Genomic DNA, 18,012 nt, shown 5'->3' on the forward strand with positions numbered 1-18,012 from the left:
GAACTGAAGTGATAAGGAGAGTTGATTTGAGTGGATTGGTTGGTTATAGAGATGGAGAATCTCAGAATCACTTAAGAGGGAATGAAAAGAGTAAATAAAGAAGGTAAGTGGTGCTGAAGGCAAAGTGCAACCGGCTTAGCAAAGAGATGGGCAGAAATCCATGGAAATTCAGCAGGTATCCAGGGAACCAGTAAAGACAAGATTAGTGAAGTTTATTTCAGTCAGAGCAAGAAAACTGTCTCTATGACTTAACCCATGTTGTTATAGAAGAGATTTTATGTTGAAGCTTTTACATAGCTTGAGGCAGAATTTTAAGTTGTGCGCCAATTTCTAAAATCGTCTTGTAAGACATCCAACTAGCTGATCTAATACCCTGTACTCTTGTTTCAGGATGACAGCCTCTGCGGTCAGGTTAGGTTAACAATTACTTAAACCAATTCTCAGCATTCAGTATTGACAGTCTAGTTATACCCATCTGTTTCCATGAGAGGCAGTGAGCTGATACTATGACTGTGCTGGAAAAGGGGGGTCCTTTTCTTACTGACAGAGAAGAGGAGGTCAGGAGCAAGGGAGGGGGAAATGAGATCTTGGCCTTCAGACTGCAGCGAGTGTACACCCACATTCAGCTGCCTGTAAAACTGTAGCCTAAACCTGAGTTGTCACATTCCTACCTTCACTTCCCAGCCTCTGGCTGTGTGAGTTTCTTCATCCCTTGTCACTACACTAATGCTTGTCAGGCCCCACGCTGAGTCAGTTCAGGGAGCTAAACTATCCAAAAACTGTTGACTTCTGTGGGGTTAGGTTTAAACTTCTAGGAAAATGCATCTTTGTCTACTAACAGTAGAAAGGAAGTACCTGCTAGCATGTCTAGACAGCGTACTTTCTTATCAGGTTACATGTGGTCTCTAGAAATGTGAAAACATGAGAGACTGTCAGCTTGACAGTATATACTATAATTAATGCTTCTGTGATGCGACATGTAGAATATATTGCCCCCGAAAGGGTGGGAGTGTTTAGTAACTGCTTAAAGTAGTGAGTCTGGCTAGATTTAAGTGCATGCAGTATTTCCTGTGGAGCGAGTTACTTTGTATGTTTGCGTGGAGGGTAGGGCAGTAGGGTAAACTTGCACTAAAATGCAGGTAAGGGAGAATCCTAAAAAGTGTACATCTGTTTGATAAGAAGTGGAAACTGAGGAGGGAGCAGGAGTGGGGGGAGCAAGACAGGATGCTTTGGGTGGAGCTGAAGTTGATGGCAGGCTTATTCCAGGAAAAGTCAATCACAGACTCTTAAGCTGATGCAGGTGCTACAGACACAGAGTGGGGAAGAGAGAACTTGTAGGCGGCTTCCCAGAATGTAGGGGCCGCAAGGGTTCGGTTACCAGTGCATTAGCTTTAGGGCTGGCAACTCAGAGTTAGTGTTGGAAAAAATTGGATGTTGCTGTGTACTCTAATTTTTCTATAAGCATTTCAGGTAGTCTTTCCAACCTAGGATAAGCTAGAAAGAGAAGTTTGGTTGTTAGGGTTATAATTGACGAACATTTTTCTTGGTAGCATTGTCTTAAGCAGGGCAGCTGCTTGTTCTTGCATTCCGCTTTGCCTCTCAGTTCTGTCCTTTCTTTTTGATAGATAATTTTTTTAAGTATCTTTTGCCTGTAAAATTCACTACTTGTTCACTACTTAGGTACTGCAGTGATGGGCACTGTATTTCACTAGAAATTAAGAATTAAAGGTTTGAATATTGTGCAATAATTTAAGCATGTGGCCACATACTGAACAGCAAGAAAAAATATCTTGAATAACTGTGCGAAGTTAGCATCATTGTGTTTATAAATGAATGATGCAGGCTTTGTGCAGAAAAAAGTTCATCATTACATTGTATAAAATCAGCTCATTGCTAGTTCGAAGTGGAAGTGGAGGGATATAAATAGACACAGTTGTAGTTCTGTAATTTCATTACTTGTGGATGCTTTAGTTTACAATCTTAATATTGTTCAATGTGGGTTTTTTATGCATAGTAATGAAATAGCACCGTATATCTTAATCCATTGCAAACTTACAGTTTGGAAAAGTTTCCTTTCTAAGCTTCTTCAATTATGATATTTTTATTAAATTGGAAAATCCATCCTACTTCTGTAGGAGCTTTGGAAAGATTCATTATTCTTCTGCTATAGAATAACTTGTGGAATATTTTCAGTTCAGGAATTACTTCTAAGCAAGTACTGTTCATGTTCTGCTCAGTATATTACTTACGTTTTTGCCTTTGACACCAGTAGCTCACTAGAAGGCAAAATATTAACTATTGAAAAATACTGGGTTTATATCCTTGTTAAATCATAGCATCTACAAGATAAACTTTGAAAAATGTATTTTTCATTTTGTGCGCTCACCGCTTTCAGCAGAAAGCGTTTTTCTTGGTTGTACAGATGGTTACTTTAGTCCAATTTTTGCTGGTTGCAGGTTTCCCCGTCCTTAGAGTACACGACCATCATCATGAAATGGTCTGATTTATTTTCTGCTTCCTCTCATTATTTGGGTCTTTTAAACTCTGGTCTGGAAGCTATTTCAACATTCATCTAAGAGTTACTTTATCTCCCATTTTTTGTACTTCTTGGATGCCATTTGGAATTTTTATGATAGTATTGATGGATTTGTAGATTGTAATAGTATCAGTTGAAAGGTTTTATTTGTGTGGTTTTGAGATTTCATTCTGAATTCCTGTCTAGTTGTCAAGTCTGTCTAATCTAGAACAAAACTTTTTTCACTTGGTGTTATATCACCTTATTCTGAAGGTAAAAACAAAACAAGCCTTTTTTTATTACTGTATCAAAAAGAAAACGATGGTTGCATCACACTTAGTATCCATTGTGAAAACTCCTATTAATAAAAAGAACAGACTTTGGGTTTGACTGCACAGTTAAGTTTTTCTTCCTAGCAACTGTGCATCTGTTGCTGAAGGTGTGGGCAAAAAATAAGGGTCAGAGATGAACTTCTTTGCAAAGTCTTACTAAGTTCTTGTGCCATTTCTTGGAGGAGAACAGTAACAAGGCATTCAGATCCAATGTGTATTCAACAAAGGAGCGTTTCAGTAGTTTCTGGGATAGGTGACGGATTTGGGCAGGTTATTTTTGGTATTTTTTTGTTTTTGTTTTTTTCCGGAGGTGCACCCTTGCAGAACACCTCTTTGTACAACCATTCCACTTGGTCAAAGGAGAAGGAAATTTGTTGCTTTAAAATAACTTTGAGATGTCATTATTCTACAACCTACTTTTCTGCTGCTTTTTCTTTCAAGTTTTTGTGCTTAATTCCTGTGGCTGTGAGTGTATTTGGATCCTGTAGCTTCATATCTCACCTTGTGTTCTTATGTAACAGTTGGGCAAGCAGAATATGTGTGTTCTGAGCACATACTGTTGATCATAAAAATACCTGATTTGGAGCTCGTAGGACATACAGAGCAACAGTGACATGGGGCTATGGAAACACCTTGATAAGATCTCCAAATACTCTAGGGTAAACATATTTTATGTTGTAAGGTCACTTGTTAAAATAGAGTTAACCAAAATGGAGCTGAATATCTTATCGTTTTCCCCCTAAACTTCTTCATAGTGGAAGTTGGCATATTTTCAGCATTACTTGCCTCTTACAAAACATTGTGGTCTTAAACTAGTAACTTAGCATTATTATTCATCACAAATAATTGCATATGTCTAAGTGGTTCATAATAGTACATCATTTCACCGTACGTTAATGGACCTGGATTCTGAAATTGGATATAAAATGTCTACTTTGAAATAATGCTTGTTTTGTCCTCTTATGCCACATCCCTAAACACTTCAAATAATGTATAGACTAAATATATTAATAGCAAGTTGTAAACTTCATTTTTTAAAGATTACACTTATAACATTTTTAAGTGTGATGAAATGTCTTAGGTTATATGGAGTGTTGTAAAAGCTATCATTTATTGTACTAAACCTTTATGGCCGAGCAACTAACAGCCTCTGCAGAGAAAATACTAAATCAGCCTGACTATAATTTGTTCATCACACTCCAGAGAGAAATTCACTTAGTGCACACATATTCAAAGACTTCTACTTTAGGCCTAATTATTCTATAGGTCATGTCAGAAAACTAAGACTTTCAATGTTTTTTTAGGTTGAACTTAATTCAGTCAGTTAAAACTACTTTTGAAGTGGCTTCTGCTCCATCTTGAATAGCTCCTTTTTCTGGAAAAGGTTCAGGTTCAATCAGTAGAGCTTAAAATGAAGTCAATCATAACTAAAATACAAATGATTTTTCTGCTACCAAAGATTGTAGTTTGCTTGCTTGTGTTGACTTGGATGTTTTCTGGCTCTTGTGTTTATAAATGTGTATTTTTATTAATACAAATATAGGAAATTACTCCTTTTCTGAATGTATTTTCATGTTTTTAAATTTTGTGATAAACTAAAACCTTCAATATATATTTGGAATGTGTTTATTAAAGATATATATCTGACTTGTCTGAAGTATGTTGATTTTTAAAAATATTTCTTTAGTGTTGTAGTATTGCAAGAAGATGCTGGCTGGAACACTGAGCTGTGCAGGAAGCAGTGCGACTTGCTGCAATATTGTACTTAGTGTTTGCAGATTGGTGCTCTCCTTTCCCGTGTAGGTCCTGTTTCTTAAAGTTCCAAATCTTTGATCGTTTGTTTCCTTCTGGAAAAAGAAACAAAAAAGAAATTCTAATGTATCTGCATGCATGATACTATATTTCTGTGCATTACATTCCCTTTACTTTTTTTAAATTATTTTCTTTTTTTTGTTTTAAGTTCTTTAGGGAAATAAACCAAGCACTCCTGTTTATTGGGTATTTGGAAACATGGCAATATAATGACATTTGTAGAGATTACGGTTCAGAGATTATTCCACAGCATAGCTTCAAATACTGAAATATTAATAAAAAAAAACAAAGTATTTTTCTTGAGAAGGTAGGTATTTCTGTGATGAAAATATTTTCAGTGAACTATGGGAGAAGGAGGAAACACTATAATTTATCCAATTTGACAGGATAAGAAGTGTTAATATATTATTCTCTCTCCCCCCCCCCTTCTTTTCCTTAAAAGTAAGCAGAAGTAGTTAATTGGCCAACATACATGATACAGTATAGGTTAGCATGGCTCTTCAGCAAGAATGATGTTGAAGCCTGAAGCTTTTCAAAGGATAATTAATTTCACTTAAGACCTGGATTACCTTCTTCATTGATTATTTAGGAAACTAATGTAACTGTCTCAATTTTGGCAGCTAAATCAGGTGACTGAATCTAAGATCAAATGCTGGCTAGTTCAAGGAATGCACAAACAACACTGTTCATTGCACATGAAGTAGTGTGAGCACTGTTTGCTCATTTGCAGATTAACAGAATGGTGCAAATAGAGAACAGTTTTGAGAGAGAGCTAATAAGCTTGGCTGGTATTGGACATCTCTAAAATACCTTCCCAATCTCCTGCTTCTCTAAATAGATCCAGAAGTTTTTCACAGTTTTTTTTCTCCAGAGTTTTGGGGTCTTTTTTGTTCAAAGTTGGTTACATTTAAAATATTTGAAAATTATATAGCTAAGACTCATTAGGTATTTTAAAGTGATGTAATGTGTTGCCTGCAATCTGGAATTCGTTGCGCTATAAGTAGTCATGCAATGCTTTAACACACCACAAGACTTCAGTCTTACCACTCATGAGAAAGCAACACCAAAAAATAGTGATGTCTTAATGCTGCAGTACATTTGTTGAGCAGGCTTTGCTCTGTTGCCTAGTTAGTTCTGTACAGTCAATAGAAAAATGTACTTTAATAGCTATTAACTGGGCAGTCTGCATACTGACGATCTTAATTCCCTTTATTTTTGTTTCTGTCCCTGCTTCAGATAACTGAGTTGTTTGGAATGATGGATTTCACAACAATTATAAAGCACCTGTGTATATATACCTATGTCAGTGGTCTAAGCCCAAAATGCTGTCTAAAAAAATAAAAGTATTTTTTCTAACTTAACTGATAGCCTTGTGATACCGTCCTAAAAATGAAAACTGAGGTATGACGTAAGTGTAGGATTAAGGCTCTACAGGAGAAGATTATGTTATACAGTTCTGGTATACTCAGTGTCAAAATGATGCTGTTTTCATAGATGGGTATTTCCATGTTTTAGTTTTATTCAAGAAGTACTAATTCTTGTCACTAGGTAATGAATGTTATGCATGGGAGGAAAGTGGTGGATTTTTTTGTTCTGTTTTTGGGGGGTGGTTTTGTTTTATAATGAGAACTGCAAAGGATGCCTGGAAGATGTATCGAACTGGAAAGAAAATCTCTTAGTGGCACTTGTCAGTGCTGGAGTAGAAGATGGTGTTCACTAGAGAGTTTTTAGAAGAACTCGGGCATAAAAGAAGTCAAATGATGACTGCCTGACCTTTTGCTTAAAATGAACTTGATTTCTCAGGGTTGGAGGGTGGCAAATGTATTGCTGACTTTTAGAAAGCCATCAGGAGTTCTGGGAAGCTACATGCTTCTAAGTCTGTTTTCACTGGACAAATCAGGAGAACTTACAATAAAGAATAGATGTGGTGGATATGTTTATCTACTTGGAAGATTTACATCTCCCTACAAACCTTTGGAATTCTTTGGAATCAGCAAATGTATTTACAAGGATGATAAAGTTGATATAATGAGACATAGTAGCTTTGCAGAAGGCTTTTTACAATCCCTTGCCAAAGACTTGTAATGAAAATATTATGTCAGCATAAAAGGGCAAGTCATTGCATGAACAGCTAACTTGCTAGAAGATAAGAAGCAGGTGTAGAAGTAAATGGTTCTCCCTCACTGTGGAGAGAGGTTGGAGTGGAGTCTGAGACCTATAATCTTTGTTAATGGCCTGTAAAATAGGGTGAGTAGGGGGTGATAGAATTTGCTGGTGAGTTACTTGACATCGTGAGGATGGGGGTCACCTGAAGAATTTTTGAAGAAATTTATGAAGTAGAATGACTGGGCAATAAAATGGCAGATGTAGCACACTGCAGAAAAATGAGAATCATGTTGGTGGGGGGACAATCCCATCTTCGTAGATAAAATGATGGCCGCTGAGCTGGATGGTTAACACACAGGAATGACATGTTTGATTTATGATGTAGTTCCATGAAATCTTCATTTCAATTCTCAGAATCAGCAATAAAGGCAGATCAAGTGTTAGGAATCACTAGGAAAATAGTGGGAAACAAAACAGAACATCATTATGCCACTGAGCAGATTTAGACTTGTCCACGCATTGAACATTGTTTTTCAATTCTGGTAGTCTTATGTCAAAAATTTTTGAGATAATAGAGCTGGAAAGAGCTTAGAAATGATTAAGAAGGCACAAAATGACTTTTGTATGAGGAGTAATTAAGTAAAACATGAATCTTCCATGTGGCAAGAGACGATCTAGGATTCTACATAATTACAAGTGATAAAGAGAGGGTAGCTAGGGGTTACTGTTTGTTTCAGCACAAGAACTAGGAAGCATCACGTGAAGCTAGTGGGAGCTACATTTAAAACAAATGAGATGGCAGGTTCTTCATGTAGTGGAGTGTTGCTAAGGAGTGTTGTGGATGACAAAATTTTATATGATCCGAAAGGAAAAAGGGCAAATTAATGTCAGAAGAGTTTAGCTACATAGAAATCGTATCCATCTGAGTAAGGAAACATCCAGCTATATGAGGAGTTTCCTAATTTGAGGATAATTGAAGGCTGTGAGAATGCTGAGAAGAATCATATGCTTGTCTCTTTTCTTAGGCATCTGCTTACGGCCACTGTTGGAGAACAGGGTACTGGGCTAGAAGGACCTTATCTAATTATTCATGTTGAAGAGGGAATTTGCAGCTGTGTGGTTCTTCAAGGGAAGAAAGAAAGGCATGGCTGGAAGTAGAGGAATGCTTGCTGAGCTTATTTACATGTCTTAGTTCCTTCAGTAAGAGAAAAGAATTGCATTGAGGAGAAAGATGGATGTGTGAGGGACTCTGCTGGGAAAGGAGGCGCAGCATGGGAGAAGCGACCAGGTGTTGAGGGCCTTGATGTGGCAGCAGAAGCAGAGCTGCTGCGTGAGGAAATAGGGAGAGTGCTTTGTGGTTTTGAGAATAGAAATGGGTATGGATGAACTGGAAGCTGAGTAGATTTTTGTTTTTTATACTTCATCTTCTGTTATGTAATTCTAGTATTTTATTACAATAATCCTATGTGGGTGAGCTGTCTTTCATAGGTTAATGATGTCAGTTTGCGTGTTATTTAGGGCACATAACATAAAAAATCCTCTTTTTCTCTTTGTAATATTTGGGCAGTGCTCTTGTATAGACCTCACATAGTTAACTAGGCATTGTAGTTTGATATAAAGGCTGTTAAACAAAAGGATTGTGCAGAAAGCTTAGTGCCAGAAGTGTAAGCTGCAGCAAATGATTGTATTGTCACATTTGTAATATATTGATCTTTTCTATTTTTGTTTGCAGGATTCTGAGTAACAATAAAATAACAGAGTTGAAGAATGGTTCCTTCTCTGGATTAAGCCTTCTTGAAAGATTGTAAGCACATCTTTGAAAGCTATTTTCACTTAAAACTGAGTCGTATGTTGTTTATTCTTGTTACTACTTCTCACAACAAAAGGTCTTATTTAAGAGCTACGTTTCCATTTTATTTTTTTATTTTTATTTTTTGTAATTGAAGAGTTAGCATGCTCAAATATTTTTTTTCATGAAAATAAATGTTATGTAACAACATAAAGGGAGTTTAGCAAAAGCTGTTTTCCTGAAACTAGATGTAAGAGAAGAAAATGCAAAAGGAAATACCTAAACCCTACTTTGTCCAGGGCAGTAACTAAATGTGCTACTTTACAGGAAGGTCATGACTCAAATGCCTTCAGGTGAGGTTAGGGCAGTTTCAGTGGGAAGTTCACTGGAATGCCATGGTGACTGAATTTGCTTTATTCTTGTTGATACTCATAATCTGAAAATTTGTGTTGTAAAGAACAGTGTTTTTTAATTTTTTCTCTTACAAAGTGTCGAGCCCTTTTCCCAAATAAGTGTAAAGTATATTTAAAGTAGGAAGTGGATGTAATGGAGACTCTAAATGGGACTATATGCAATGCAAGTTCATCATTGACTTTCGTATGTTAACAGTTTTGCTTGCAACTACAACCCCTGCGTATACCAGATGTGTGTGTGTGGGGGGAAATGGGAGCGAACCTGAAGGGAGTGACCACTTTGATGCCTCTTGCTTCCTGTTTTAATTTTCCCTTTTAGATGATCTATCACCTATGGGATAAGAAGCAGCATTGTAGCTTCTGTTACAGTCAGCTTTATTTCCAGCTGGTAGAAGGTCAGGATTGGCAGGTTCATCTACCTGGGCGTAAGCAGAAACATTAGAAGGTAGGGATTTTTCTAGGCCAGTTGACTGGGAAAGTAGCCAGTTTCATAATCATCTTGCAACATCTAGGAAGAGTTCCAAAGGACTTCTGGCTTCAGGGGATTAAAAGTATTTTATTCATCCTCTAACACTTGAAGGTTGCAGTCCCAGTCACCTGGCCTAAATAAATCCAAACACTTCCACCATTCCATCCCCTACATGCCAGAAGAAAGATCTGTCTTCTGTACTGATGGGTAAGCTTTATTGTAGAAATAAGCCTTTGTGCCAAAGAAGCAAGGTTATCAGCAGTGACTGCATTCTAGATCTCTGCCCATTATTTTTGGCAAGGGTGCCAAAGGCATCCTTGCCCTAAGTAATAAAAGCATCTGCTGACAGTTAGGTGTTTTTTTGTTTTTTTTTTTTTTAAAGTCATTACAAGTTTCAGACAGGAAATACTTGAAACTCTAATTAGTTTGACATGATCATTTTAACTCCTAATATGAATCCTAGTCTTAATCTTACTTAAAATAGTAACAAGTTTTCTTCCATTCAGCTTCTGTCATTTAAAAAAAAATTTGGAGATTATTTGTATGTCTCCTTTCATGATGAGAAAAAGAAACCAGTAAATAATCCATTGTATTTTGGGTGTTTAAAATGATCTAGAATAGGCAATATTTTAGATGGTAAGGTGGTCTAATTTGAATGAGATAATGCATCTCGTGTGCACTGGTGTAGGACTTAATGCATCAGTGAATACTTATTAACTAATTAGGTATCTTCATCATAAAGGAAGGGGATAACTAGCAGGGCACATTGTTCATAAATGTCCATTTTTGTGCAGAACTCTTATTTAAAAATTGTCTATTTAATCTTAACCAAAAACAAACCTTTCTGCTTTGCATGTTCTTATGACCTGTGCATATAGCTTAAGGATAGACACTAATCATGTGAATAAAGTGATTTTTCAGATTTAAATGAATAATCTTTCCCTTGAGATTTCCAGCTGACTCTCTCTTCCTGTGGGAATTGAAGCTGATAGTATACCCTTCCCTAAATAAACCCAAATAAATCCAGTGTTTTCCGTGAGTTTGGTTCTGTTCTATACAGTGTTTGGTCATGATATTCAGCAGTTGGCGAAGACAGAAGTACTGTAATTTCCCTGAGCATTTTCCACAACTGGTATCAAGCAGGACTTCAGCTCTGAATTTCTTGCCTTGAGAGTTTAGCCCCTTCCATACTCTGGAAGGGTATCAAGGTTTCATTGAGCAACCTTAGTTCTACCTTGAATATTTCAATGAACTAGACAGACTAGGTTCCAATTGTGGAGGTAATACATTGTTTCACTTTTAAAGTTAATGCAAAGAAGTTGAGGAAAGATGATTATGTATTTTGTTTAGATCTATTTATTCTGCAGCCCATATATACTTAAGTTTAGAAATGATTGTGTTTGAGAAAATAATACTATTTGTGCCTCCTACGCAGGTCCCATTGTGCTTCTCAAGTCTGCAAAATAGAAGATATACTAAAAGTTAAAATAATTATTTTCTTTGTTGTATTTGTTCTACCTGCAGTGTTTGAAATAAGAAAAACTTACTTGCTATTAATCATATGCTTGGAAAGATGTATTGGCTGTATTTCACCCTTACATTTGATTTGCTTCTTGACTGATGGGTTTCCAAGGATTTTTCTTTTGGAATCTCTTTTGTAGATTTTGTTGTTGGGTTTTTTTTTTTGTTGCGGTTTTTAACTTAGCCATGACACCTTCCTACTGTTAGGGAAAAACATATACAAATTATGAACCAGCAACTGTGGTCTTTTTTTTAGTAACTTCAGTTTTTATGTTAGTTTTTGCCAACCATAACTCCCAAGAAAAAGACGACTGTTTTCAAATGTTCTCTTTCTGGTCATATAAGCCCACCATAGAAATGTTATTGCTGTTTCCTTGATACCGCAAGTTTTCTAAAATGCGGGTTTGTAGCTGAAAACTAAAAAAGGCTAATGGATGCTTCTGTGAAAGAGTATTTGACTGACAGTGGAATTGTGGATAGCTGTGTACCATTTCTTTCAAAAAACTCATGTAAAATAATTTTACCTCAATAGTAACAGATGTCAGAGTTCTGGCGGATGTGGAGGGAAAAAAATAAGAGGAAAAAGGGCATGAAGCTTGATTCTTTCCTCCTAAATGAAAATACACCTATTCTCTGCAGTGGATCTGCACTGTAGGTAGAGTAAACTTGCAGAAGGGTGTTTCTGTCCACTGGCCGAAATTGGAGTGCCCAAGTGTCTGGCTCTTTCAGACATGCAGCAGAAACATCCTCCCTTCCCAGTTTTCTAACAGTACGTCTGTATTTGGAATGCTAAGCTGTTCTCTGTAGCGTTGTTCTATCCTGGATTTCTGTTTTTCCCACTGATTTTTTTACCTGTTTAATATAAGAGCTTTAGAAATAAATGCAAAGGAAACTTTATTCACCAACCTAGGAGAGCAGAAACGATCAAGGGAAAATATAATTACAAGTAGGCCAGTATTTTGAAACAGTCCAGTGTAGTCCAAGACACACTAAACAGAGTGCTGTGAATGTTCCTGGATATGTTTAATTTCACTTGCTTGCTTGCCTCGGTCTGTGTCCGTTTTCATATGTGTCAAAGCTTTACTGGCTGATGTAACTGCTAATTTTGGCTCCCCTCAGTAAACTATCATTTCAAATTCTAATAATTTTGAATATTTTTTTATTCACTTTCCAATGGGGGTAGTTATCCCTTTACTAGTAGACTGTTATATCTTTTAAGTGGAAAAGATAATATTAAGCTTATGGAGTTGTAAGACATTGAAAAAATCCTCTTATTTTTCCAAAACGGGTTTTAATAGTGGTGGGTAGACTACAGAAGCAGTTAAATAAGGTAAAAGTTCTGTTAAGGAAAACAAAAATCTTGCTTCTCTCACCTTAATGAGATTGCATAAGCAGCTGACTAATTCCAAATAGTACCTTTAAAAGCAAAGAATGTGTACAGCTTGGTACAGAAAATGTGTTTGCTTTTAAATCTGTTCTATGTGCCACGGTTTAGGGAGTGCATGTAGTCCTTAATTGACTAGTAGATCTTCTGTGGCTATTATTAGTTAAAAAAAAATAAATTAAAAGCCACTCCTCAATGACTAAATATTTTAGACTTTATATTTGGTAGTTTCAAACTATATTCCTTAATGTTCACTATGATAATTTGCATGTCTCTAAAATTGCACCAGTTTTGACAGTTTTCTGCTTATTTTTTTCTTACTACTTACCTTTTTTTTTTTTCTTATTTTTTCTTACTACTTACTTACTTTTGTCTCTCTTCTAGGCTTTTTTTCTTTGTACATATTCCTTTCCCCCTGCTTTTTAACAGATGAAATGGGGATAAAAAGTAAATTCAGCCAGGAATTAAATAGTTAATTCAGGCAGTAGCATAATCACTGTGCAATACTGCTTATCAAGGGAAGAGATTCTGTATGCCTTTAGTACTTGTTCATTTCATGTAATGTTATACTTAATAGTAAATATTTTTGCTATATTTCCTTCATGCTTTTCTGACAGAATTTAGGTGTATAAATATATTTAACCAAAGTTTTCTTTTTTTAAAATTCAGCTAATGTCAGGAACATGTACATGCATAATAATTATTTTTAAATTGCATTTATTTTAAATTGCAATATTCTGAATCATGATAGACAGATTCACAACTTCATAATTTCATCTGTTAACGCAGTAAAGTTGTTTTCTCCTGTTTCTTGTCCTACTTCTGGGCAAGAACAGGAAATGTTTGTTGTGTTTAGTGAAAATTTACATATTTTTGAGAGTGGCTTCTGCTGGGTTCTTTCAGTTCCTTCAGTAAACCTGAGCATATGGTATCTGCACCTGGCAGATTCTTGTCAATTAGGTATCATTTTGCTCCAACATGTTATCTGCTGACATCATCCTGTTTGACAGTTCCTTACCTTTACTATTAAAGGGAGAGATTGTTTTGTTTGTTGTTTGTATGCTCCAGAATTATGGGGAACAACATTAAAAATGCTGGCCCTGGATAGATATTTCAAATCTGTTTGTCTGTAGTTTTGTGCATGCATGTTAATTTATAAAAATGTAGTTTTTTTTTAATGCATTATTTTGTAAGCAGTTGGTAGGTTACCAAAATAAGAGTTTTGTTCTATGGGTGGATGAAATGTTTGTTAATTATAGCAGAAAATAGTTATGCTGATGTCAATACATCTGTTCTTGTAGAAAGAAGTTCATGTAAATAATGGCTGAATGATAATAAGCAGGTCAAAGATTTTTACTACTATCAATAGTAATCAAAGTGTATATATACAAATACATCGAGTATTACAATCTCTGCAGGCTGATGTTGTTAATGCTGTATTTTGCTCTGTATTTCCTGCTGTTTAAACGTTTATATAACTTCTTGCACAACCAATTTTTAACAGAATTTTTCATCTAGGAGATGCTTGATTTTATATAGCATTAACTGTAGTCCAGCAACTGAAAAGCAAACTGCTGCCTTCCATTCTGGGGCTAGTTGATGCTGCCTGTTGATTTTTGCAAGCATAAGAGAGATTACTTTATAAATTTATGAAGTACTATTTTTCTTTGTACGTGACAGGGGAGAGGGAGAAGAGGGACAGGCAGTTCATTCAGAATTCAGTAAGTTACTTAGATAGCAAAAGAAGGGTTTTATATTTATGGAACTGAAATGAATGGGAAGGGTTTACCAGTGTATTTATGGGATTTACTAATATGCCTTGGAAAAGGGCAAATATGCAGTGTGAAGGGTGTGTTATTTGTGAAGAGTCCCTTTTCTTTCTCCTGTGTCTGTTTTTACAGCACCAATCTACAGATATATGGATGCCTTAAATATGAATTGAATCATCTAATGGTGTTTCAGACAGTAACAACTTCTGATTTTAGTTCTAATAGTACTGCTGAGTCTAGGGAAAGATGGACCTGAGTTCTAATGGTGAAATTGAATTTTTTTTTCTTTTTTAATAAGGGGCTGGGAAGTGTCAGTGTTTCTTGTTTGACTATTATTGAGGAGAGAAATGGTTTTATAAGTATCAGGACCTTGTGCTCTGTTCTAACCATAGCTTTGGTTTCAGTTCTGGAGGCTTCATCTTTGTTAGCTGCAGCTCTTCCAGGAGATGAGACTGTTAGGTTAATGAAATAATATTTCTTTTCCACTTCTTCCCCCTGCTTCACAGATAAGTTTTGAAAGATGGGTGGCAAGGGGGAAAATATGGTTTTAGCCGTTGCTGAAAAATCTGTGACATGAAGTTGAATGGCTTGGACTGTTATGAACTATTGGAAATATCACAGAAATTAATTAAAGGAAACAAAACTAAACAAGAGTTTTTCTGGTTTGGGCTACTGTAGCTTTTGTATAGTTTGCAGAGGTGTGGTAGTCTGAGGCTTTTTTTTTTTCTTTTTTTTTTCCCTTAATGATTCTGGCATTATATCTTCAAGAAATTTTGACTGCATTGTAATTCCTTGATGGATTCCACGGCTAGTGTGATGTGGTGAGACACAGCAAAAGAAAGTTGCTGTTAATTGCTTTAGACACAAGGAGCTGTAAAAGGCGTACATAAGAACTACTCAAAAAGTCAAGAGTTTTTTTAGTAACAACAGCTTGTAAATTTTCACTTGCAAAATGTCCATGGCTCAGACTGTCTAGTGTTGCTTTTTTTCCTTGATTTCTTACAAACCTGGGCACTCTTCAGTTGCTTTCTCCTCTTGTATTTTTCTGTTTTGTTAAAATCATTCAAATTGGTGATGGATTCAATCCAATTTTCCTTTCCTAGGTATAGTCACTTTAATCTGGTGAAAAAGCTCCAGCAGCACTTGATAACATTTGAATATAGTGACCTGAAAACAGTTCAAAATCTGAGATGTATATGCAGTAAAGTATTGGGCTTTCAGTTATCAACAGTTTTGGTGGTGGCCTAAATATTTGGTTCACGGATGGTGAAAACTCAAACTTAGGATCCTTCCCTGAAATGCAGCAGGCTATGTACAGTGTGCAATTTAAATCGTACACAGTGAATGAGGAGGAAACATAAAAGATGTGTAATCAGTCATAAACATTTGTTGGATATGTCTACATAAAATAGTTAATTTATGCCCCACAGAGCTGTGGGAGGGATAGGCTGGCTTTATCTAATGCTTAATCTATTTTTGTAGTCTCTTTGTTTCTTCTCTTCCCCTGTTTCCTTTTTGAGAAGGCATTTTGGATATTAAGAGTACACGGTAGCTCATTTTTCTGTCCTACATTCATTTCAAACTCTATTCAGGAAGAAAAGATTATTTAAAGGTAATAAGGTGAACAAAATACTGTATATGTGTAAGTATGTATATGTATGCATTTATGCACACAGTATAATAAGGTAATAACTAAAACAGTCTTCATACTGCTGAAAATAGAAAAGGGTCAGTTCTAATATATATATGTACACACACAAGTAACTTTTAAGTATGGAATTTCAAGTAAGTAATTTTTAAATACTTACGCACTGTAAAGTCATAGGCAGTTGGCCACTGAAACATTCAATTTTAAATTCTAATGAAATAAAAAGATTTGTTGTTTAAATGGCAAACCATAGGTCAAATTCAAGTATTCTTTCATTAGGATATTTTCATTATCTTAATAAAATATTGTAAAGAATAGTTGTCAGGCTTTTTTTTTTTTTTTTTTTTTTGCTTGTTATTTAAGTTGCTATTTGCCTGTATTACTTAATCAAAAATTTCAGAAAGGAATATTCCAATTGGAGAAGTTTTTCACAGTGAGGGTGAGTGGTTACACACTGGAAGAGGTTGCCTGATTAGATGCTGGAATCTCCATTCTTGCAGATTTTTTGGAACTTGTCTGGACATGACAGCTGAGCTAATCTAGCTGTGCTTTGAGCCAAAGGTTGGACTATACCACCTGAACAGATCCCTTCAATCTTAAATTTTCCTATGATTCTAATCTCAGCTAGTCATCTTCCATAAGAAATATAGGGGCATGTTCATACACAGTATTCTGTACGGTTTTTTTTTTTACTGGTTATCACAGTAAGATTACTGCCTGGCTTGTATTTTATAGTAGCGGTATTTCTAATTGCTAAATGGAAAATGCAGTTACTGTAAGATAAAAGATGTGCTCAGGAGCCAGAGCTTGGAGAAGTCATAGTATCACCCGAACTGAAACCCTCTTCTGATAGATACCTGTAAGTGTTTGTGTTTATTTAAACTTTTATTTGGACTAATAAATATCTATAACTATATCTTGTTGGTTGAGCTTTGCCGAAGAAAAATAATTAAAGTCAGTGGGTAAGGTTATTAAATTCCTGTTGCTAAAAATTAGTAGCTCTGTTGACACATATTCATAAGTGGTTAAAACAAAACCAAAAACCTCAAAGCCAAACACAGCTTCCTAATGAGACTGTACTGCCCCTTCCCCCCCCCCCACATGAAAATAATTTCAAGTTTGTTAATTTGGCAACAGCTGTTCTTTATTTAGAAACTATTCTAGATCCTGGAGCCCTAACAGTTTTACCAGCCTGTGTATCAACATCTTTTAGTATTTCTGAAGAGCTGCCAAACATGTCAGCACTGTGTTAATTTTGTACTCTTTAATTGTCCCTTATATTTCGTGGTTTTTATTTGCTAATATTTTAGAGAGATGGGATGCAAAGCTAGTGCTTGCTAATGGCTGCTGCTGAGGAAAAAAACCCCAAAGACTCCCCAGCTGTTGCAGTTAGAGGTTGGGAAAGAGCTAACAAATGTTTTGTGTATTCAGGATGACTCTTTTTTTTAATTACTTTGACATAGTTGTTGATAAATGCGTTGCTATGCACTATACACTGAGTTTCATAGCTTTTTAGAAGAAATTATTAATTCTAATGTAAGTATCCTTCTAAAAGCTTATTGGGGGAGAGGAAGAAAATACTGCATAAACATAGACTAGTCAATTTTTACCAGCTAACCTGGCAAAATGTAGAAGCAGATAGCAGAAGTAGTAAGACTTTTGCTTTTAATTCCCCCCAGCCCCCGGCTGAGACAGTGGATTTAAACAAGAGACATTTCAGGGAGTAATGCTTTGAACTAAAGTAATGAAATTCAAGATCGCTAATAACCTAGACTAGTGGATTTCTAAGGCATGCTGTCAAGATTCTTTTTCCCTCAGATTTTCCACAAGGAGAATTTCAATTTAAGTAGTAGTTGCATGAGTTTAAACTAAAGCTTTAAAATCCAAACAGTAAGTAGCATTTGTTCTTGCCTGTCCCAAAGACTGATGATGACTAAGTGATGGATAATATTTGGTTTTCTCAGATTCATCATGGTCTAAATGCCTGATTTATCTGCCTCCTGAGAGGGGCTTAAAAACTTTACAGTTCTGCATCTTCCTAACATTGCTCAGGAAGGAGCTGGCAGTACCTGCCACCATGTAGGGGAAGAAAATAAAGTTGAGAAGTGTGTTTACATCAATATTATAATTTAATTTTTAAAATAATTTATGGTAAGGTAAATGTAATCAATATTTAAGTAATGAAGTATTCCTTAAACATTTTAAATACTTGAAATATTAGTATATATTAGATGAGGCACTGAGGCATGATCTG

General features: G+C 35.8%; 1 protein-coding gene across 3 annotated transcripts in view; it reads left to right on the forward strand.

The window, feature by feature from the left end:
* ADGRA3 (adhesion G protein-coupled receptor A3) overlaps nt 1-18,012 on the forward strand; it is a 61,974-nt gene that overhangs the window by 7,682 nt on the left and 36,280 nt on the right. For all 3 annotated transcript variants that reach the window (XM_064511355.1, XM_064511356.1, XM_064511357.1), the window contains exon 2: nt 8,498-8,569. In XM_064511355.1, the coding sequence (XP_064367425.1) occupies nt 8,498-8,569 (72 nt within the window). The remainder of the gene's footprint in view (nt 1-8,497; nt 8,570-18,012) is intronic.

The sequence above is a fragment of the Dromaius novaehollandiae genome, chromosome 4 (assembly GCF_036370855.1).
Source record: "Dromaius novaehollandiae isolate bDroNov1 chromosome 4, bDroNov1.hap1, whole genome shotgun sequence".
Lineage (NCBI taxonomy): Eukaryota > Metazoa > Chordata > Aves > Casuariiformes > Dromaiidae > Dromaius > Dromaius novaehollandiae.